The sequence below is a fragment of a genome, unplaced genomic scaffold, assembly GCF_019419815.1.
Source record: "Pyrus x bretschneideri cultivar Hongxiangsu unplaced genomic scaffold, Pyrus_bretschneideri_v1 Contig32, whole genome shotgun sequence".
NCBI classification, from domain to species: domain Eukaryota; kingdom Viridiplantae; phylum Streptophyta; class Magnoliopsida; order Rosales; family Rosaceae; genus Pyrus; species Pyrus x bretschneideri.
Window position 1 is genome coordinate 2,560,222 of NW_025999635.1, and position 23,746 is coordinate 2,583,967.

General features: G+C 37.5%; 4 protein-coding genes across 6 annotated transcripts; 3 read left to right on the top strand and 1 right to left on the bottom strand.

The window, feature by feature from the left end:
• Window positions 1-414: 414 nt before the first annotated feature.
• On the top strand, window positions 415-2,240 carry LOC103936282 (60S ribosomal protein L35a-1). The gene is made up of 5 exons (XM_009346123.3): window positions 415-536; window positions 646-681; window positions 832-1,060; window positions 1,148-1,198; window positions 2,062-2,240. The coding sequence occupies exons 1-4, from the start codon at window positions 505-507 to the stop codon at window positions 1,187-1,189; spliced, it is 339 nt and encodes a 112-aa protein (XP_009344398.2). The 5' UTR covers window positions 415-504; the 3' UTR covers window positions 1,190-1,198; window positions 2,062-2,240.
• Window positions 2,241-6,572: 4,332 nt separating this feature from the next.
• Window positions 6,573-12,311, top strand: LOC103936293 (probable sugar phosphate/phosphate translocator At3g11320). 2 transcript variants are annotated; one of them, XM_009346134.3, is made up of 6 exons: window positions 6,573-6,725; window positions 7,052-7,272; window positions 9,756-10,223; window positions 10,808-10,911; window positions 10,991-11,219; window positions 11,784-12,311. In XM_009346134.3, exons 1-6 carry the CDS (start codon window positions 6,671-6,673, stop codon window positions 11,931-11,933), a joined length of 1,227 nt encoding a protein of 408 aa, XP_009344409.2. In that variant the 5' UTR covers window positions 6,573-6,670; the 3' UTR covers window positions 11,934-12,311. The 2 variants fall into 2 exon arrangements, with proteins under 2 accessions (XP_009344409.2, XP_048446631.1); XM_048590674.1 differs by lacking the exon at window positions 6,573-6,725 and adding an exon at window positions 6,772-6,916.
• Window positions 12,312-12,629: 318 nt separating this feature from the next.
• LOC103936302 (LIM domain-containing protein WLIM2b) lies at window positions 12,630-15,295 on the bottom strand. Of its 2 annotated transcripts, XM_048590675.1 has the most exons (7): window positions 15,020-15,295; window positions 14,887-14,920; window positions 14,414-14,614; window positions 13,804-13,903; window positions 13,672-13,706; window positions 13,474-13,563; window positions 12,630-13,145 (listed from the first exon to the last, which is right to left on the bottom strand). In XM_048590675.1, the coding sequence occupies exons 3-7, from the start codon at window positions 14,546-14,548 to the stop codon at window positions 12,906-12,908; spliced, it is 600 nt and encodes a 199-aa protein (XP_048446632.1). In that variant the 5' UTR covers window positions 14,549-14,614; window positions 14,887-14,920; window positions 15,020-15,295; the 3' UTR covers window positions 12,630-12,905. The 2 variants fall into 2 exon arrangements, with proteins under 2 accessions (XP_048446632.1, XP_009344420.2); XM_009346145.3 differs by lacking the exon at window positions 14,887-14,920 and having other exon boundaries at window positions 15,020-15,293.
• Window positions 15,296-21,563: 6,268 nt separating this feature from the next.
• LOC103937396 (glucan endo-1,3-beta-glucosidase 3-like) lies at window positions 21,564-23,014 on the top strand. Its single transcript, XM_009347347.3, has one exon. It carries the CDS (start codon window positions 21,631-21,633, stop codon window positions 22,765-22,767), a length of 1,137 nt encoding a protein of 378 aa, XP_009345622.1. The 5' UTR covers window positions 21,564-21,630; the 3' UTR covers window positions 22,768-23,014.
• The last annotated feature ends 732 nt before the right edge of the window (window positions 23,015-23,746 follow it).

Here is a 23,746-nt window from a genome sequence, read left to right on the forward strand (position 1 = left end):
ATGAATAAGAACCGCGGGGTGGCCGAGTGGTTGGAACAAATTTCAGGCAACCGTATTCCACACAAGTAGTCTTAGTTTTGATTTTGGTGCTAATGAATCACACAATGGTGGTAATGGGAAGGCAAAAATGCCCCTGTGATTCTTTCAAGCCTATAAAAAAATGAACTGTCGTGATTTCACCACCAGCTGTTCTCATTTTTGGAAAAAAAAAAAAAAGGGGGGGGGGGTGGATTTAAGAAAAATGGAACATAAATTAAGGCAAATCTCAATCAACAAGAGAAATGGCTTTCAGTTTGGGTTGGGCTTAGGATCCAAAATCATTGAATCGGACTCCTACACGAACTTGGGCCTTCTGATAATTCAAGAAAAGGCCCACCTGTAAACTTAAACCCTTTTATATAAATACCGTCATCTTCTCCCGCAACCAAACTAGGGTTTTGGTGCTTCTTCTTCGCAGGCGTCTGTGGTTGCTCGCTGTACTCACTTAAACCCCCAATCGCGAAAATGGTGAAGGGACGCCAAGGAGAGCGAATTAGGTAAACTGATCCATTTCTTCCCCCCAAAAACCCTAATTTCGAAAATGTTAATCCGATTACATGTTTTCAGATTTCTAATCGTTTTCTCACTTTATTTTTCTCGTATCAGACTGTACGTCAGGGGCACCGTCCTCGGATACAAAAGGTAATTGATTTCTATCGAGCTTTTTGTGATTTTTTTTTTTGCAATTAATTTTGTACAGATTACATGTAAACTGAAAAGATGTATATATATAGTGTTTTGAGCTAAATGGAGGCTAGGGTTTTGGGTTGACTATGTTTTTTTTTGGGTTAGGTCTAAGTCGAACCAGTACCCGAACACCTCTCTGATTCAGATCGAGGGAGTGAACACCAAAGAGGAGGTTGCATGGTATGCCGGGAAGCGGTTGGCCTACATCTACAAGGCCAAGGTGAAGACCAATGGTAGCCACTACCGCTGCATTTGGGGCAAGGTTTCCCGGCCTCATGGTAACAGCGGCGTAGTTCGTGCTAAGTTCACTTCCAATTTGCCCCCCAAGTCCATGGTATTGTGTTGTATTAGAATTGTTGTTTGCTGTTTTTCTTTTTGTTGAAATCGGTATTTTATTGAGCTCTTTCGTGTTTCTTTGCAGGGTGCTCGCGTGAGGGTGTTCATGTACCCCAGCAATATCTAAGTTTTTAAGGTACATTTTTTGAGCTTGCTTTGCTTAATTGTCTGCCTACACTGTTATTTATAGGGAGTATGTGTTTCTTGCGCATGGCGTGGATGTTTATCTTCAAAAGTTTTAGTTTATTGTTGTGATCTTTTGTTGTGGATTTTTCTTCTGCAATGTGGTTTAACACGCAACTTGAAAATGTGTCCTTTACCTTCGTTAGACAATCAGGCGTGTGTTTTCGGGTCAGAGCTTGTGTGGTGTACTGTAGGGAGTGCGTTGTTATCTTGAGGATCGTTTCAAATATTCCAATATAGATTTACAGTTTTAATTGTTATTTATGAACTTGCGGCTATGGTACCTTCATTTTTACAGGGCCCCGAGAGTACTCCCTTCTTATGTTATTTCAGTTGACTCCGAACTTTTGGATTGTTTGCATTCCAATTGTTGACTGATATTGGATACATTGTATAACTATTCACTTATCTTTTGGGTTTCTTCCATTGGGCTGTTTCACGACATTTTTTTTTATGCTCATGCATTTCTTGTCTCTATGGGATACAAATTCAGTATATGAGCTTATATAGGGATTGCAAATTTATCCGTCCACGATGAAAGTTTTGCTTTGTAATCAGAATTATGTGGGGTGTTTAATCATAAAGCTCCATGTTTGTAATTTTAGAGGATGTCAAGAAATTTGATTGGCAGCAATTCGTATATCGCTTTTTTGTTTCTCGCTCCATGTTTTAACGTCTTGTAGTCATGATGCACTTGTTACATCCATCTTCATATGACTATTTGTGCAACTATGCGCTCAGCCCGCAGTTTGTATTGCTTCTATAGCATATTCTTCTTACCCTGGTTCTAAGCTCATGCTCATTTCTTCCTTGCAGTTGCTCAGGACTTCTAGATGATAGAGAACAGACACTTGAAGGGGTCTACTTTCACATGGTTTTTATGAGCGAAGTTAGATGTGTTTGGTTGAAACCGAGTCAGTTTTGTTGTTCGGATGGTAGAACATTGTTTTAATACTCCTTTACTAATTTTAATGCATATTATACCATTTCGATTATGTTTTGAAGATTCATTATTTGAGCGTCTGAAGTTTTGAATGAAGCAAGTCTTGTTGGCTATTTTTCTCAAATTAGATCTGTTTTAAAATATGAATTGGTAATTTGATATATTCAAGTTAGAGGGAACAAATGATACTTAATCTAGACTGATTGCGACCTAGTCTTCGTTCGTGGTCTCTCTAGTTGAAATTTCGATGTTTATTTTTTGAGTTGTCTTGTTTGTTTCATCCGGATTGACACTCCAGATCTTTAAAAAGGATTCAAAATTTGAACAGTCCTGATCTCTCTCTTGAATGTTGGAGGTCTCTTGGGTACGTGAGCTCAGGAAACAGAAATCCGGAGTGGAAATCATTCTGTTTCAATTCCGGTGGGAGTTGTCAGATATCGGCATTCTTCTCTCATCTTGCCTCACTGGTCACTTTCATATTGCCTGGAAATAATTTGTTGTGATGACAATCGATATTTAATCAACCATTTGTGCGTATTTCTCTTTATTGTTTCTATATATGTGTATTTATCGAAGGGAATGAAAAAACTTTCGAAGGAAAGCCCGCCTCCGATGCCCGAGAAATGCTGAAAGGAAAGGCACAAAAGGTGTTGCGATTTAACTTGCTATTGAGGTCGTATTGGCCTTGGTTTTGTAAGTTAAAAACCAATTGTTGTGAACATGGTTCGTGGATGCGAAACGTCAAAAGTGTAGATTTGCTTTGGTTTCGTTTGTAATTAAGTGGCATGTGATGTAAAAGTTGTTTTAAACCATACGATACGCACATGCATGAACTACGCTTCTCACATTCACAACCCACATGATCCTAATTGTAAGATTTAAGCTTTCACATTCACTTTTTAGCTCATGATCCATGTCCTAAGTAACCCATCAAACTACTCTCTCTCATACCTAGTCATGATTTTTTTTTTTTTTAGTACAATGATATATTTTACACTAAGAGGAGGGAAGAGTTCGGCTAAGTCGTACAATAAGTAACCGAATTTGGTATCAAATTCGCCATTCACGAGATTCGAATCTAAGACCTCTCACTTACAAGTGAAGAGGAATACTACTAGACCATAGTACTGAGTGACACATAATCACGATTTTAACATGCTAATAAGTTACGATTAAGTTACTCATAGACACTTAACGACGACACATTCGAATAGACTTCAATACCTATAGGCATTTAGTATGGACACATAATTGTTGAATTTTATCCAACAGTTTAAACTGAATGACTGAAGACTGTTGAATTAAACTCAACAATTAATGAATCAAATATGTGTTGATGTTGATTTTATAAGTTATCAGGAAAAAATTGAATTCGTTGGCCATAACTTATGGTCGAGGTCGGTAGACAAATAATGTGGATTAATAACTGAGTTTGACTAAACCAGGTCCATATAAATTAGGTAAACTAATCCCATTTTTCTTGGAGTAATGAATGTGCACTAGGGATTTGGATCCTAGCCGAATCCCCTCTCTAGGGATCTTAAGGATCAACGTATACGAACCGTTGATAAAAAATTGTACAGCTTCAATTAATTTTTTTTTTATATTTTTAAAAGTAAAGAAGCCTTGTTTTACTTAAAAAATATAAAAAATAAAAAAAATTATGACCACATAATTTTTAATCAACAATCCGTGTTTCTTGATCCTAGGATACCCACGAAGGGGATCCGGCAAGGATCCAAATCCGTGCACTAGGATGAGGGCGCCAAATGGCAAGGGCCTCCCTGCAGCTCAATTTCCAGTCAAGCGGCCCCCACAATCCAAAAGTAACTAACCTCATCTAAATTTAACTTTTACCCGTGTTTAATCATTTTTTACATTGATTTGTCAAACACGAGAAAGATTTTTTTCCACTTTAATCTTTCTCTCATTTCATTCTTTTCTATTTAAACGGTTACAGTTTAGTTATGTTAATATTTTATATTAATTTTTATAGTGACAATATGATTATCTCCAAGGGATGTCAAATTGTTGAAATCAGTAATAACGGTAACAAAAGACAGCATTAATATTTTCTAACTGAGAAGCCAATCTGATATGGCATGACATGGATTCACATCTCTCCATGGCTGCCAAATTTGACAGCACCTTCAGATTTTTTTTAATTAATTATTAAATGCTTTTTATTAATTTTTTATTAGTTTAAAACATTATCCTTTTGTTTATTTTTATTCCCAATGCAAAGAAAGTACATGAATTATTATTTTATGTTTAAAATTTGACATATCGGTTGGAGAACAAAAATTTAAAAGATGTCAAAGTATCATGTAAGCCTTCAAATTTAAATTTTAGGTTTAAAATTTGACATCTCATTTGGAGATGGTCTAAGACAAAAAACAATATGTGAGAGGAAGGGAGAGAAGTGGATGATAATACGAGGGGAGAGAATTCTCCTTCTGTCAAACATGGCTACTAACGTCAAAACTTATTCAACAAATAGTGACAATATTTATTGATTCAAATATACATATCTTACATTTTATTATGTATAAGCGACATTAACCGAGTGAGAGATTCGACACAGATAGTTAAGATGCAAGGATAAACAATTTTTATTTTATTTACCTTTATATTTTGAGGCAATCGAACATCCGGCGGATGAGCCCCGAATTCCAAAATCCTAAAGTTGTAGTTGTGAACGAATGAAGCGGCAGGGACCAGGGAGGGATTACGATTAGGGATAGGGATGTGCTATCCACGTTTAATTCTCATGTGCTCTTTGTTAGTTTCTGTTCTTATATTTTCTTTCATTTTTTCGATCTAATGGCAACAAATAAAAAAATGGGTAAAAAAATAAAAAAAAATATGCGCATAACACATCCCCCCATCCCTTAGAATATCCGTAAGTTTGGCAGCACATACACCTGGACCTTGGATCGTGCAAGTGCAGCAAATAATAATAATATTTCCAAATCACTAGAATTATATAAATATTGCTTGGTCCTTGCATGGCGCCTTATTCCTTCACATGGCCTAAATTTATGGCAATCTCTTCCTTAACCTTTTCGGGCTTTTCTTAAGATCGGCTGCTAATACTTAATTAATTTGCTTAATTGACCAAACTAATTTTTACTTAAACGATAAAAAATAAGAAGTTTTAACGAAAAATCTACGGTACTGTTCACTTTAACGAAAAACCACATTTTTAAATTAAAAAGTTAATCCTGGTACAATTCAATTTACCTTTTATTTTGTCCTTATCATTAAAACTCAAAATTTTCAAACTTTTTTCATTAGTTTTCCTTAAAAAATACGAGTCAAGACTAGAGTTAAAAAGATAGAAAAGAAAAAATACAGATGAATTCTAGTTCTACATAAATTATATTTTCCCAACACATCGTCTCAACTCTTTATCCAACTTCTTCTCAAGTATAAAACCTTGGAATATGCTAGCATTTGACGCGTGTATTTAGTGGCAGATCTAGGATTCGAATCTTGAGTGGTCTGTGTTAAAAGTTCAAGTTTTTTAGATAGAATAAGTGTGAAGAGCGCAAACAAAAAAAAAATCAGTTTATTCACTGAGGCATTTTGTCAAATGAGTGATATCGAGAGAATTTGTTGAATGTTGTCCACGCAACCTATCAAGATACGCCTAACATATATTACATCAAACAATTAGTAGGTATAAGCTACAAAGGGACCCATACAAAACCTTCGGAGGATCCTCGTTAGACCTTCACATTTATATTTTCTGAACTTTAAATGGTCCTGGGACCACTTAAGTTCCAGCGTGCATCCGCCTCTGCGTGTGTAATGATGTGATGGTGATTAAATTATTTGTAAATGACTTTCACTCCTTATTAGTAGACAAAGTGTGTTGATCATATTTTTCTTTTTGAACAAACAATATTATGTACATTAAGAATATGAAAGAATGAGTTAAGCCTCACGATAACTTAGTTTTACACTAAATCGATAATCGTAAACATAACAGCCATCGTTTCGCCTAAAAAATTTCCATCTAAAGATATTTTGAGCTCCACGGCAAGGATGATGTCGACCTATGTGATGTTTTAGTTTACAAGATGAGGGTGTCATTGACCATCTTTTTCCCTCAAAATCCAGACAAATGAGTGAACCTGGACTAATTCCTACACGGAAGGTCCGGATTGGACTGTATGATATTATTACGGATATTCCCTTTTCCATCCAGACCAATGGTAAATCGGAAGCAGAATATACTCCTTTCTCGGCTATCTGAACTTTGCTTGTCAAAGCCATGTTTAGCTTTCGTTTTAGCTTCAACCCCAACAACTCTGGTTGCAGCTTCGCAGTTGCAGGTAGCCAGCCATGTTTGGATGCACAATAACTTGCTCAAATCAACAGATTAAAACGACTTGATTAATCTGTTTTTTCTAAATTTTTTTACACCCAAACAAACAGCACTCATCGGAGTTTGGTGTATTTTTTTGAACTTCTTCGATGGCACAGACTGCTTTGACTGCTTCAGCTCCTCTTGTTCCCGTCAGCTGTAATTGTATGTTTCGATCTCTTAATTAATCCCCCCCCCCTTCTTAATTAGCTGCCCAGATTTGTTTTTAAAGTTCTTGGGGCTTGAACAAATGGATTCTGGATTCTGCTGTTTGGTTGCTGAGAAAATGTTGAGAGAAAAAGGGAAGAAAAGTAGAGCAAGAGTCACTGAGAACTTAAGACGTGTTGTGTGATTTGGTAATCTGATCAGAACCCAGATCGTGGTTTTGGATTATCTTTTGTATTTTCCCAGCACTTTCTCGGATTCCAAACAGAGTGGCATAAATTTGTGAATTTGGGGAAGGCTTTTGACATTTCTGGGAATTTTTGCAGGTGGTGCAAAGCCGTGGAGTAAATCAGTGCTCCTCTGTTCTTCAAGACGATATGCGAGTACGAGCAGTTCTTCGCTATCGATCACAAGTTTCGGAGGCAGAAGCCTTCGGATCGTTGAGTCGAAAACAAATGCAGCTGCAGCAGAAGCAGCCGCTAGTAGTGAACGTTTTGAAGAGGTAGCTGAAGGCCAACCGGTCTCTTTTTCATGGGCAGATGATAAGGTTAGGACTCTCTTCTCAATTTACTTAAAGCTAAAGGTTAACTAATGCTACATTAATTACCTTTAGAGGCGCTTTTAAACTGCTTATTTGGCGGAGATGAAATTTGCTTATTACATTAACTATTATGATCAACTGATAAGCGAAACATTACATGTCATGTAACGTGGTTTTAAATACAATATTCTCACATTATTATTATAATAATTTTAACAAAAAGTTTCTGATACTGTTCACTTTAACAAAAAAAACATATTTTTACACTAAAAAGTCAATCCTGGTACTATTCAATTTACCTTTTATTTTGTATTTATCGTTAAAACTCAAAGTTTTCAAATCCTTTTCATTATTTTTCTTTATTATTAAAGATTTATGAGTATTGTTACGCATTACATTAGTCTAAAGAAAGCTTTTCAATTGCACTGTACAAATGAATAGTCTTTAGAATCGAATTTCACTTTATTTACGAGGTTGCCACTGACTCTCTCTGCCGCTATCTTCATGCTGCTTGTATATACTACCTTTACTGACTACATTAAAGACTACGTCTTTTTTATGTGGGTGAATTTCGGTTCAACATATGTGAGATATGTGATCGATAAACCGAAGAAACAACAAGAACCATTTACACTGTGTGCAAATACACAACAATACAGTGCCCCACCAAAAATTTATAGCTCCCATTTTTGGTACATGCATTCCACCAAAGCAATTTCAAAGTAAAAAAGGAAGGAAGGTACACACATCATTAATACAAGTGATAAATGTAATCATTAAAGCAAGCAAGTAATTTTCATCAAATATTTTGTCTTTGAATTTATTCATTGTCAATTATTTTAATTATTTTATAAAAAATCTTCGTTAAATAAGATCAAATTGACAAAACTACTCATAATTTTTGTGAAATTATTTTGGTCCATTGTTTACGAAATTAATAGTATTTTGTCATTTTAGTTCTTATTTAACAAAGATTTTTAACGGAAGATTCAAAATAATTGATAGTGGACAAGTTTAGAGACCACTTTTATAGATTTCAAATGTTAAAGATCAAAGTGGAGAGTTGTATCAATCTCGATTATAATTTTGACTAAAATGCCAAAGAGAAATAGAAACAAGAAGAAGCATCTGATTAATGATCAAGTCAAGTAGATTTGAAGGGTACCCAACCACTAATTAAAATAATAATCTTCTGCTACTTAGTCGTTTGCATGAATGATGATCCAATTCTCTAACAGCTCGAAAAGAATAAAAATGCTGGCCAGATTCGAACAAGTATTTAAAAAAAAATTGGACTGGAATTTTGATGTTGCGATGTGGCCTAACATAATCTTTTAATTTTGTATTCAACCAATCAAAAGAAAATAAAATAAAATAAGTGCGTCGGCCGTTGAGAATTTCCCCATTTATACGGACCGGCTATTACGGCACACTTCCAAGTCGTATACGTAGTTCCCATACACATCTTTTCCTTCTCTTTAAAACAATAATAAAAAATAATACTTTAATAAATATTAAATATGAAATTTCTTTATTTGCTTTCTAATTTCTTTATTCGACTGGACAAAAAAGAAGATTACTGACTTTCTCTTAAAAAAATAAAGATATTCGTCTAAGATAATTAGTAAAAATATCATGTCTGAATCACATAAATGCGATGATGATACATAATTATAATTAGTTAGATTCTGAATATTGATACAAGTGAGTTCACAACTCTTTGAAAAAGTATTTTATAGATTTGTCATTTTTTTTTTAAAAGTCAAAATACTTTGGGAGAAAATGAAGAAAGGTATTGTTTTATTATTCAATTCATTAATAAGTTACCATTAAAATTAAGTTCATACAATTAATTTTAAAAACTGAATATAGTCAAAGTCCACTTTCCTTTCAGTTCACAGCAAAAGAAAAATAGAAAAATTAAAAACAAAAAAAACTAATTAAAAATTAAAAACAAAAAAAACTAATTAAAATTTAAAAACAAAAAAAAAAAACTAATTAAACTACTGACAAATAAAGGAGAAAAGAATAAACGAAGTGAATTCTCGCGTACGCGTTTACCTCTCTCTCTGCTTTAAAACTCTCTCCCTTCTCTCTCTCTCTCTCTCTCTCTCTCTCTCCCTGTAATCCCCTCCCCTATTTGCAGAAGAAGCACATTCCTCGTCGGTCGTCCTCAAAACTCTGACCCAACGACGCAGCCTCTCTCTAAATTCCAACGCAGACCCAACTCCCCCACCTCCTTCCCTCTCCCTTTCTCCGTCGGCATCTCAGAATCCCCAATATTTCCTGCTGTTTTTCGTTTTCAATTTCCTCAATAAATTCGCAGTCTTTTCGATGGACCTAGATTCTCAGATCCATGGGAGGCCGACTCATGTTTCTACATAACCCAATTCTTCATTCTGCACCTGGGTTTTCGCCAATGCCCCAGCCCTAGCAGATCCCACCCCCACCTGAATTTAACGCATTCTGGGTTTTTCCCCAAATCTCAGCCGTCCGATCGAGACCCGCCTCGGAAGATGAAGGGGAAGAGCCGCTTGTTCACGATCGGGCTCGTCACCGCCTGGTACTCATCCAACATTGGGGTTTTGCTGCTGAACAAGTACTTGCTCAGCAACTATGGCTTCAAGTACCCGATCTTCCTCACCATGTGCCACATGACGGCTTGCTCTCTGCTCAGCTACGTCGCAATTGCTTGGATGAAGATGGTTCCGATGCAGACCATTCGATCCCGGGTCCAATTCTTGAAGATCATGGCGCTCAGCCTGGTGTTTTGTGTCTCCGTCGTGTTTGGGAACATTTCGCTGCGGTATTTGCCCGTGTCGTTTAACCAGGCAATTGGCGCCACCACGCCGTTCTTCACTGCGGTTTTCGCCTACTTAATGACTCTCAAAAAGGAGGCTTGGCTCACGTATCTCACCCTCGTTCCTGTTGTTACAGGAGTCGTCATTGCAAGTGGGGTATGAGCCCTCTTCCTTTTCTGTTAATTTTTGCTTTGTTTAATGCAAATTCATGTGTTTTATTGAGAATTGCTGTGAATTCTGGAAATGGGTTTGCTTTGGTATGAGCTGCTTTGGATGGGAATTGAGCAACTTTGCTTAGACTAGTCTGAATTGTGGGATATGGGTTGGGATGGATTGGTGGCATTTTTCGCCAATTCGGTTGTTTATAACTCCAATTGGTTTTAACTGTCCATAGTTTAGAGAAAAACTATTGTGAGAAGATCTATCAAAACCAAAAGGAAAGATGAATTTTTGGACCTGAGGTTTTAAGTATCTACCTGAGATCTGATATATTTCTGTGTAAAGTTGTGAGATTGTGCAAACGTATGTGGAGCCTTCAATTTGACCGGAGCAATGCATCTCCTAGTTTGTTCTTTTTACATGGCCGCAGGGTGAACCAAGTTTCCATTTATTTGGTTTCTTAATATGCATGCATCTCATAGTTTGTTCTTTTTACATGGCCGAGGGTGAACCAAGTTTCCATTTATTTGGTTTCTTAATATGCATGCATCTCATAGTTTGTTCTTTTTACATGGCCGCAGGGTGAACCAAGTTTCCATTTATTTGGTTTCTTAATATGCATAGCAGCAACCGCCGCCAGGGCGCTTAAATCAGTGCTACAAGGGATTTTGCTTTCTTCTGAAGGGTAAGGAATCCTTATGTGTTTGCTCTATCATTCTCTATATGGTTGAATGGGTACTGAATGACTTGCCTTTATATTCCAGGGAGAAGCTGAATTCTATGAACCTCCTTCTGTATATGGCTCCGATAGCCGTTGTTTTTTTACTTCCCGCAACGCTTATCATGGAAGAAAATGTTGTTGGTATAACACTAGCTCTTGCAAGAGATGATGTCAAGATCATATGGTACCTACTATTCAATTCGACGTTGGCATATTTTGTAAATCTGACCAACTTTTTGGTCACAAAGCACACCAGTGCTCTAACTCTTCAGGTTTGTCTCCCTTCTTGATGTAGCATCTTTTTAATTGTTAATCAAAATGTATTTTAAATGCTGTTAACGCTTGTTATGTTCTAGCATTTAGAAGATTTCATGAATAACAGTTACAGTTTGGGCAGTACTGAAGTTGCAGGGAGTTCTGTCTTCATGGTTTAAGTTGGTGAAACTAATAGGATTTTGTTGCTTATAGGATGAGTCATCCTAATCTTATAGGGACTAGTTCTGTTTATGGGGTTAGAAATAATGGTTTATTGGTGCGTGTTGAAGGATGTCACCTGCTGGAAAATAGCCAGTTATATGGGGCTGTGAACATTATACCATGGCAGAATTTATAATCTAGGACCAGGTGCGTTAGATTGAAGTCACTAGTAGGACAAGAGGATGTCCATTCATATGTTCGCGTGGCTATGTTGGCTAGTGTTTTTTTTTGACGTGATGAAAAAACGAAATGATCATGATAAAATCTGGTGTTTACCGTATTTTTCTAAATTGCTTCGTTGTTTCCTTTAATGTGAAAGGAGCTGTTGCAAGTAACTAACGGAACGTTTGGTTATCCAGGTTCTAGGGAATGCTAAAGGAGCTGTAGCTGTGGTGGTCTCGATATTAATTTTTAGAAATCCAGTTTCCGTGACTGGAATGATGGGTTACACTCTTACAGTCTTTGGAGTGATCCTATACAGCGAAGCCAAGAAACGAAGTAAATCATAGTTCCGGGAAAGCATCAAGTGAAATGCCCTGCGTTTTGTATTTTGTACTGCGAGAACAGCAGTGGCCGTCCTGGAGGCATGGTTGGGGGGTACATGCGAGCAGTTGGTGCCGGGATCTTGCCTCTACAAATTTTATTTTACCCCTGGAAGCCTGAGTACGTGCATGGCTTCCATTTGTATCAGCAAACAATGCAGGATAAGTCGAGAAAAGTAGGAAACTTAATAAGTGACTAGTATTACGGAGGAAAATCAGCATCATTTCATCATTTTTTTTTTCTTTCAGCAGAAGGGTTGTAGAATTGGTCTCCACAGATTGAGTCTGTTATTAACATTTCTTCTATTGAATCAATGAAAAACAAAACCATTCAGAATTTCACAATTTGGTACTTTGCATCTCAGACGAGCCCTCCGTCTGAATGCTACGTGAAGAACGTAAGACAAGTTAAGGAACGGGACAAGAAAAGCCCATTACAATATTTTTCAGCAGATGAAGGAACGGGGTGAGCGCCGATGGTAAGAGCACGCAGAAAAATTCTTGACTCTTAACGTACGCACAGCCATCAGCCATCATATGGTATTATCATTCCCCATGTTATAATAAGAATGTGCAATCTACTTATACATTAGATATGGTGGAATTGTAACACCACATGACCGTCACACTGAAAAAATTTCGGGTGTGAGGGAAGCAGGAAAATGAAACGAAGATGATACTCTTTCATATATTTGCCAAATGCCGAGAAAAATAGTGACAACATGAACTTACTGGAAACAAAGCCCTGAAGGTCTTTTTACAACCGCCGGACCAAGAATCACATACAGGAAGCAAAACACAACAATGTGCCCAAGATTGATGAGCCAAATAAAATAGAGAAGTACCAAGTTTGCTCACTCCGCCATGGAAAAGCATGAGGTTGAAGAGGAATACAACACACAAACGAAAGCCACGTAATCGAACATTTAAACACAGAATTTATGCTTCTGGAATCGAGGCTACTGCTGCTGTTGCTGCCGCCGCCGCTGCTGCTGTGCGCTTGATTGATGCAGACTTAATAAGATGGTTGTAGCTCCCCTTCTCCTTGAAAAGCTGGGAGAAATGGTGCTTGCAGTATAGAATGCCCTCCAAAGCCGCGTAGTTTGAGGGAGTAATAGGACAGCCACCGTGAGAACACTTGAAACACGACTTGTGATAGGCCTGGCTCTCCACAGTCACCTGCAAAATTTTGGTTCAATACACTCAAATTAGTTTCATGGGGTTTTTTTCATATTTTTGTGAGTTATATGAGAAAAAAGTTCATTTTCTTCCAATAATTATTGAAGAGGAACTCATTTGTTACTATGGAGGTCATGTGAAATTCGTGGACCCTCAAACACCTTTGATTATAATTAGGAATATTACATAGAACATGTGCTCAACTTATATCAAAGCAACGAAGTGCCAGTTCCAACCAATTCATTTTTGATTGGGACAAAAACGGGAAAGCAAAAATAGAATAGTCGAAAGAAAAATTATCAACAAAAGACATATCTTGGGATCCTACCTTCTCCAGTGGATAAGCGGTTTTACCACAAGTAGCACATTTGTCTTGTGTTCCAGAAAACATGCTAGCAGCTTTGCTAGGTGACCTAGTCTGAACCAAACACAAACATTTGAGAATCAGTGTTGCCGCTAACTGATAGTATAAGAATATTCTGTTACTAAAAAATGGAGTTTATAACAGCGATGTAGAGAAGTTTACCAGCTCTGGAGTTAACTTCTCAGCTGACTTTGCAGCTGTTGCAAATTAAATTTATAGAAGATTAAAACAGTAAACAACAAACCATGCAGAGACATCAAAGAAGGTTTCATCAGGAAAAAGAGAAAGACATACGTGACTGAAAGTTCTTGTTGAAATTGCCAGTCTCCTTGAAAAGTTGCTCAAAGTGAGGCTTACAGTACAGAACACCTTCCATTGAGGAATAATTGCTCAGCTTTAAAGACAAAATATTACAAAACATTAGAAACAAGAAGAAACTTCCATAAACAACTCCATATATTACATATCTTAAATTGAACAGAATTCGGATCAATGGCACAAACAAATCTCACTATTCGAGTCCTCTTTCAAACATATACGTTCATATGTCAATAAATTCAAATGTTCGTTCATATGCAAGGGTTTGGGACACAAATGTAAATATTTCTTTTCCCATTGTATTGTATTAACCATTAACAATCTTCAAAATTTGATATTCGAATAAGGTTGCAAGTAAAATGTGTGTTCCTACGCAAGATTTTCGATTATTAACCAATATTTATGTCATTACACCCATTTCCATGATACTAAATAATTTGGTCAGAAGTATCGATAAAACGATAATCTTTATAATTTGCTTTGAATCAAATGAAAATGATGCATCTAAGTTCCACTTCCACACAAAATGGATCGAAAATCGCCAAGAAAGCATGAAACGAGGCCGAATTGATGGTTGGTTGAGTACCTTCAAAGTCCCTTTGCAGTGAGTGCATTTGAAGCAAGACTTGTGGTAGGAAATCCCATCAGCAGATAGCTCCTCCACTGGGTAAACTGTCTTTTCACAAGCCTTGCATTTCTGCTGGGTGCCAATGAAAGACATAATTCTATCTCCTTCTAGATCTGATTCTTCTCTTTTTACCAAGATCACCCCCTCTCAACCTTCCACCTGCAATGAACAATTTAACAAAACAAAATTCAGGATCAAACGAGCTCTGTTTGTTTCCCGAGAAAGTAGAAGAAAGCAAAGGACTTTAAATTATGTGTAAAAGTACGGAGATTCATTGACCCAGATAAGGGAAAACAGTAAAGTTACAGAATTGGGCAACTTTATCAACAAATCGACAGAAAACCCAAAATCCCAAATCTCTTTTCCAGCTTTCCCAGAAACCGATCTAAAACTTTTAGAACATAAACAGCTAAATTTTAAAAAAATATTACCCATTTTTTCTTAAGATTTTTTCTCTGATCCAACCTTCAAAGCACCCAAATGCAAGAACAAATTAATGGAGATCTGGCAGCATAGATTACGAAATGAAGTCAATAAAAATTCTCCAGAGTCAGAAAAGCGTACCCTTTGAAGCTTTAAGGCTGACTGAGTGAAGCTCAAAAATCTCGAAAATTAAAAAGGGTAGAATAAAACAGAAAAGATTTTGAAAACGAAATGGGTGAGGAGGGCAAATGGGTCCTTTTCCGTACAGAAGGAGTGTGATGGCAAGCGGATGGCGAATGGCGAGCGCTTTTTGCAGGGAGCGGATGCAGCGTAGTGGAGAAGACGACGATGATGAAATTATAGAGAGAGAGAGAGAGAGAGAGAGAGAGAGACCCCTCCAAATCCAATGAGAGATTTTAAAGGCGTTGTAAAATAATAAATAGGAATAAAAATATCCGCGCTGGACACACTTTGTATCGTTCAGCTTCAACTACTCGATTTTACGCGGCTTTTCTGGCCCTTTGTTGCCTACAAATTTACACATTGACCCCTATTTGCGATAAATTTTTCAATGTAACCGGTCCACAGAGGAATAGATCACGTGTCATTGTACAAATTATAAGATATGTGTGTTAAAAAGTTAAAAAGTTAAAAAATAAAAATTCCCCCACTTATATGAAAACACATGGTGTACACTTTGTGTTCCGGTCACAATGAAAAATTTCTTCCTATTTACTTTACTTTTTACCAGGGGACTCGAACTCATCGCAAATATATATCATCTATGCATACATATGAGTCAAACGATTTTTATAGAATGACTAAAAAAGTGAGTGTTATGCTAATATACTGAGCTTGTGTAGGAATCACACTTTTACAACGGATTGAAAATTTTGTAGGTGATACTTACAAAGTAGTGGGTCATAAGGTATAAATCGCACATATATTGAACTCACACTTGCGTAGTAGTGTTATAGGTATCAAACTCAGATGGCCTAATTCTTATAAATAAGTATCACATTCACTTAAATTACGGTAGAAACCTAAGACTTCCTCTGATCAAATGAAGATAACAACTACTTTACTTAAACAAAGGCTACTCGAACTATCTAAAATTGTTTATGATATGACAGTGTTTTTTAGTAACCAAAAGCACTTCTGATTGCATTTAGTGAAACAACTAAAGAAATTTTTGCGTCGTGAAAGTACTTTTTTTTAAGCACCTGGATCATTTGGAATCACTTGGATTTTTAATAACAACACTTCTTGAAAGCAAATTTGAACATAATTGTTGTTTATAGAGGTAGTCCCAAATGAGCTCTTCAACTCCTTCCAATATACTCATTGACAATGAGCCAAGCAAGGTTCATGCTAATTGGTAGATAAATGGCCAGTAAATAATTAAAATTAAAAGGCTAATCTGTTTCAGTTTGAAGTATTTAGAGGATAATTAAATGCATATAATCTAAGGCTGTGGTTGCACCACATCATTAGCTACGGTAAACATTCTAAATTTTAAAAATTCGTTTCCAAATACGGTAGTAAATAATTGTGATTTGGTCATTGGGTGTATGATTTAACCACTAATTTAGTTCCCAACCAAAACAAAGATAAACAAAGCAACAAATTTGTCGGAAAAAAAAATGCCTTGACCAGCACAAGACAAAGTGGTTACCAACAAATAAAATAAAACAGAATGAGGCATTGATGCTCCACTTGCACCACTTTTTGGGTGTCAATTGTCAAAGACATCGGATTTTCTATGCTCTATCTATTTGCTAGGATATTAATGTTATTGCTAGGATATTAATATTATCCACTTACGTGCACTCAACCTAGCCTTGACCTATTTTGCCTATGTCAATAGTTGTTTTTTGAACATTTGAAAGTGTTTTTAAAATAACTGTAAATACTTTTAGTGAAATTAATTTTAGCTTCTAAAAGTATTTTAAGTGTTTTTTGAACGAAAAAAAAAAAAACATCAGATATGTGATATGTGTTTTTTTGCAGTAAGCACTTCAAATGTTTTTCAGGATTCACTTGAATTTTTATTAAAAATTGGTTTGAAAATATTTTCATCAAAAAAATTTTCAGTCATTTTAAAAACTTACAAATAAGCCTATGTTTGTGCAGAGTTAAATCCGCAAATAAGCTCGGTTGAAGGAACCACCAGGCATTACCACGGATACCTTGCAGGAAGACAAAGCCGAATAGTTTGATTTAAATTGATTGTAATTGTCTTCCTCTATACGTGTTCTCTCTCTCTCTCTCTCTCTCTCTCTCTCTCTCTCTCTCTAGAAACCCAAACCCATAGCCTATTCTCCGACTTCAACTTTCAGCCGCCACCCTTTGCTCTTGCTCAGGGTAGCCGGCAACCTGCTACTTCCTCCTCTTTCCAGTCTCCTTCTTCCATCTCCTTCCCTTATTTGCCTTTTTTCTTCTTTTTCCTCCCCTTTCACTTCCTTTGCTTCATCCCCCTCCTTACATCCATCTCTTCATCTCCTATTTCCAATCTCCTTATTTCATTTTATTCCCGGTTCTCCCTTAGTTTATCTCAGTTTTCCCTAAGCTGGGTCTCAACTATCCCCTAAGCTTGTCTCAGATGTGGGCTTCATGCCCCTTATCCAACATCTTTTGCCTACTTTTATTGCTTTCTGTCTTTTAACTTTTTGTCTTCCCTCTTCTTTAGCTGTGATACTACATCCCCATCCCACCATGTACTCGAATAGGTGGGCTCCGCTTAGGATACCAAATCTACTACCCTCTTTCACTTCCCTTCCCCCCCACCGTATGTCCATGTCGGATCCCCTTCGAGGCCAAGTGTTGGGTATTTTACATACCCATTAGCCTCACTCTCCACCTGTATGATACTTTGTTTGTATATATTTGTAGGGGTTCGTGAAGGGGATTTGGATATGTTATCTACTTTCTCGGTTCAGAGTTTGGCTTCCTCCGAGGATGTGACAGTGGCGGCGATGTTGTCTTTGATGCTAGAGATTAGGGTTTTTTATTGTCTATTTTAGGATGCCTTTGGGCGTAAGCTTGTATGAGCCTCCCATTGTATCTTGGTTGCTGTTCTCATTTTGTTTGTGCCTTTAACTTTCCATGTAGTTGTTTTTCCAGTCCTTTTTGGGCTTTGTACTAGTTTTTATCATAATGAAAGTTAACTTTGTGATAAATTTTTTTTATTGTACTTATTGGGAATAGTTGACTTCTAAGTTGCTAGTGCGGCACCCTCTTTTTTCTTCAACTGAGTTGAAATCCCAGACAAGATTTTTATCGAGACCCACTATACACCCTATTCCCAAATTGTATGTTTTTCTAATCATCAATAAATATCGTACTTTCAAAAAAAAAAAAATCCGCAAATTTGTAACTCAAGTAAGTTTTAACAAGGTCCTCGATCAATATTGCTTATATTGCAAAATTATTTGGCACTCGAGCATTAGTACACCAATCACTTATTTGGGTGCCCTCTTTCATATTATATATACAAGAATTCTCAAATCGAAAAGTATTTTGTTTTCCAATTGGGATAAAATAAATTCGATACAATGTTCACAATTCAGCAATAAAGTGTTGATAAATAAAAATGATTAATGATATATTTTTTTGTTTCAAACGATAGATTTTGTTGGATTAGATGTTAGATTAGTCACCAAGGGGGTTAAACCCACGTCGTCATGCAAGTGCTCAACATATTTTCATCACTGTGGCAAATGATCACTTGCTGATTAATAATTTTTTAAATTGAGAGAATTTTTGCAGAAGTTAACATTAATTGAGATGAAAAAAAAAAAAAAAATGATGAAGTCGCGAAAGACTATTTTATGTAGGGGTGGGCATTAGGTGTGTCGGTCGGGTTGATTTTAATCCGTTGGCCAACCAATAGGCTCGGTTGGCTCGGATTGACATTATTGAAACCCATTTCCATAAAAAAAAAAAATGGACAAACCAATCAACTCAAACCATTCTAAAGTAGGTTTCCCGCGTTGAGATTATTTACTTTCTTTCTTGTTTTTAAAGTGACCGTGAATGACAAATAATCCAAAATGCATGTCATATTGGACTTAATTAATGTTAATTTGGTGTTGTTGAGTCTCTATTTGTTAATATTTGAATTTCATTATTTAACTAAAGTATAAATAAACAAGTGTGTTTAATAACCATTAAATTTTATGTATATGTCTATCTATTGTATGTTTTAAAATTGTTGATATTTGGGTAGGTCGGATTCTATCATTAATAATACTTAAACCCAACCCAACCCACTTATTAAATGGGTAATCCAATTTTTACTCAAAATTAATTTTTAGAGTTTACAACCCAACTAACTCAACCCATTTTGGTTGGGTCGGTCAGTAAAAACACTAAATTGTCCACCCCAAACTCTATGAAAGTGATTCTAATAAAATAGCTAGCGTTGTATTGATTCACTAAATGACTCACGATGTAAGTTTTAAGTAAAATCGGGTGATAATTCTCGTTAATAAAATTGATCCAGTACACATTATTATACAGCCTCACTAAGAGCTAAGATCAATGACACGACCATCTATCCTAATCTTGTTACATTGTGAAGTCTCAATGTATGAATGCGTTGGATAAAGCTAGGTCCTGATTGAGATGGCACGCGCTTGAACTGCATGCTGGACATTGTTCTCGCCAAAATGATGACCTCTTATTATCTCAAACCACGATAACCATAATTCAGTCCAGTCCAATAACCTTCGCCTTGATTATTGTTTGTTCATTCAAACCCCCGTCCTGTAATTCTCAGATGCACAGGCGTGCAGTTCAAAGCTGCAGCCTGGGGCAAGCACAGAGATGATCCAAACTTAGCAACCATTGGTCCCAGTTTAGGTGCACGAAAAAACGACGGTAAATTAACCATCATGCAGCATATACCCTATAATTTCCCTGCGACTGTCATCGTATAGGCTCAAAGCGATTGAGAATTCAACAATGTAGCCATGCCTTGCAGGCTACCTGATCCATATTTGAAGTCAGTAACGGGAAAGGGAAGCAGTTGGCACATAATTTTGATAGGGCGGCCGTCATGTATCAGTGGTTTCCTGTCCTGCTATTCATCCAAATTCCTGCCTAGAGGATTAACGCTGTAAGGTTGTCCAATGATCGTATGTGGAAAGCGTTTAGTCTCGTGTACCGAAGGAGTTTACGTGCAGATGTAAATATGACTCTCGATTATATATAACATTTCTTGCCAGTATAAATTGGCAGTTAATTAAACATGGTTTGGCTGAGATTTTGACCTTGCTGATCATATGTGCCGGTGTTTAGCCGGTATTTTCTATGTCCCGGTCGAGTAGAATCATCCTCGTTTGAACTCAGGTACCTGAATTCTGCCCTAATCGTCTTCCTCAAATCAAACACCAGCAAAAATAGCTTCTGTGAGAGCAGAGATATGGAATAACACATCAAACTCAATAATTTGGAAATACGGAATAACTAACTTATTTTGTATCGAGAGAAGGAAATCAAAAAACTTTGGGCTTACAAGTAAATAGATTATGAGTTTTGTTTTCCATCTGAACTTTTAAAGTGTTTTTGTATAAATCGTGAGGTATTTTTTATTATTTACTAACCTCGTCAATATAAGATTAAAAAAATAAAATTTTTTTCGAGTGGTTAAGGATATGAATAAGTAATGAATGAACACTAAATTAAACATTTTGATGACACGTAATATTCTCTGCAAATTTAGTCTACGCGTTACTCTTTGTTGAGGATTAGACTTGAATTGGAACGGATATTTAAAAATAGCAACCCACATAGCTACTAGCTAGTAAATAAATTAACAACCAAACAAAAATTTGTAAAAATTGAAAAAAATAAACATGCACATAGCATTTTGAACTCAGAACCTCTCGTTAATTTTCAACAACAAAAACCATTGCTTTTAATTTAAACTTCTTGATCTTTTAGCTAAATTTTATAAATTTATACTGTTATGAAAAGAAATTTGTAAAAATTGGAATGTAAATAAGCACACATGATGTTTTGAATCTAAGACCTTCCCATTAAGTTTAAACAACAAAACCACAAATTATAATTAAATTTCTTTGTCACTAAACGAAATTTTATAAATTTCACTAAACGAAATTTTATAAATTTATACTCTTATAAAAACATATATAAATATACCGTCCTAATAATTTTGGTGCTCCCAATTTTTTTAAGCCCCAAACGATTGTCCTGCTAACATTGGATCTGGGCCGGGCCTGTTCATACCGTTTTCCCACTTCACCTGAATCATGACGTAAGTAATTTATGTAAGCTAAACAGAAGGTGGACAAAATGCAATAGATTTTGAAGAAATTAAGGTTCAAATATACATAGAAAATAATTTGACTTGAAAATATGTTTTTAATAAGTGTTTTAGGAATTAAATCAATGTTTTTTGATACTGGGCTTGGGCTGAGCGTTTAAAATAAGCCCAGTAGCATATAGCTGCCCGAATTACGTGTGAGCGTGACACTATCCGGCTAACAGCCAACTCTCAACTAAACAATACCCGGTGCGCACTACGCACCCACCTCAAACTCCAGTTCCCGCGCCAAAACTCCTCTGCTCGAACAGCTCTAACAAACTAACAACCACCGGCTTCCACATCACGCCTTCCTCACTCCCTCCCTCCCTCTCTCTCTCTCTCTCTCTCTCTCTCTCTCTCTCTCTCTCTCTTCATTTTCAAACCCCACGAAAACTCCCTCCAAAGAAAGCCCCAAGAAGCCATGGCGGCGTGCTTCTTTCTCTCCATCGCCGCCATCCTCTTCACCCTCTCTCTCCTCCCCGGAAGCACCTCGCTTTCCACCACCGTCGGTTCCACCTACTCCTTCAGCACCGCCGCAACCTACGCCACCCCTCCCGCCGTCGACCGCGTTGCCCACGCCATCTCCTCCCTCGGCCTCTCCGCGCTACGACTCGACGCCTCCGACCCCGCCATGGTCCGCGCCTTCCTCTACTCCAACACCTCCCTCCTCCTCACCATCCCCAACCAGCTCGTCCCACCCCTCGCAGAAAACCGCTCCAACGCCCTCCGCTGGCTCTACATCCACGTCATCCCCTTCTACCCCCGCACCAAAATTTCCACAATCTCCGTCGGCAACGACCTCCTCGAGTCCTCCCCGAACTTCTCCACCTTCCTCCTTCCCGCCATCCGCAACGTTCAACTCTCCCTCAAAGACCTCGGCATCCATAAGATCTCCGTCTCCACCACCTTCTCCTTCATCAACGTCATCACCACGGCGTTCCCGCCTTCCAATGCCCAGTTCCAAGAACCGGCCGTCGACACCGTCATCAGGCCCCTCCTCCAGTTCCTCCGCGACACCAATTCCTCGTTCTTGATCAACCTCTACCCCTACAACCTCTACAAGATGCGCAGCGAGATCCCGATCGGGTTTCCCCTGTTTCAGGAGCACCCATTCGGATTCCGAGACGACCTCACCACCGGCGTCCGGTACCGGAACCTCTTCGACATGATGGTCGACGCCGTCATCAGCGCCATGGCTGTCGCAGGATACGAGAACATTCCGGTGATTGTGACCGAGACTGGGTGGCCCAGCTTCAGCACCGACCCGGCCGAAATCGACGCCAACCCGGTTTACGCCGAGATGTACATCAAGGGGCTTTTGTGTCATTTGAGGTCCGGAAAGGGAACGCCGCTGAGGAAAGAAGGGGTTGCCGAGACGTACATTTACGAGCTGCTCGACAAGCAAGTGAAGCAGGGGCGCAATTGGGGGATTCTTTACCCAAATTTGACCAGCAAGTACAAGGAGATTCAGTATTCTGGGTCCGATTGCGGAGGTTTCTTGGATATCTTGATCATGGCGGTTGGGCAACTCTTGGTGTTTGCATTACTTGCCTGGTAATGTTGCTTTTCCGATTCAGTTGCTTAATTTCATTACTGGGTAGCTCGATTTGTTGATTCTTGGAAGGTTCTTAGAGATGTTTGATTAGCACAGTGGACTGTGAATTGGGTTCAATTACTTGCTTTGATTAGCAGGTGACTGGCACAGTTTTCGATTCATGGAGGTGGTGTTGCTAATTACTTAATTGGGTATATGAAGAAACTGCTGTTGATTACTTAACTGGTAATTTTGATTCTTGGAGATGGTCTTGGGGATTCAATTTGTTCAGTTTGGATCGCTGCTCAAAGGAATTACTGTTTTTGTACTCTGTTTTTAGGGTACTTTATATAGGAAATGGTGGTTGTGATGAAGCCAATTGAACTAACACTCTTCTTGGGATGAACAGATTTTATTGGATGTTTGGATGAAGCCAATTGAAAATTGATGAAGCCAATTGAAAATTGATGTGAAATTACGTGGTTCGTGGCTTAATTTCATTTGCTTGGATGTTTGGATGGTCTGAATTTTTAATCTGAAAATTGAAAGTTAGCATCTTGGTTGGCTGCAATGTTTAATTGATGATTTGTTGTTCTTTTGAGATGATTGGATTCTGCAGATTCAATTAGTTTCTGCATGTTGAATTGGATTGGGAATTTGGGTGTCTTAAGTTCTGCAGGTAAATGAATTGACGAATAGCATCCCGTAAAGTTTACCTTTTTACTGCCTAATTAGGAAGTAGAAGTAGAGGAAGCATACATTTTTACCGCCCAATGTGGTAGTTGAAGTGGTAGGAATTTCTTTTTACTGACCAAAATTAATTTCGTTTATCACTGAAATTTTTTGTGTTCATAACTCCCAAATAAATTTTCTCACACAAGCTTAATTAGGGATAAGTTGTGACCCTAATTTGTTCAGTTTTGATCCCGTAATTCCATAGTAAGGGTCTCATGGGTTGTGTTCGGGATTATTCATTTACATGAAAGTCGTTCATGTCAACACA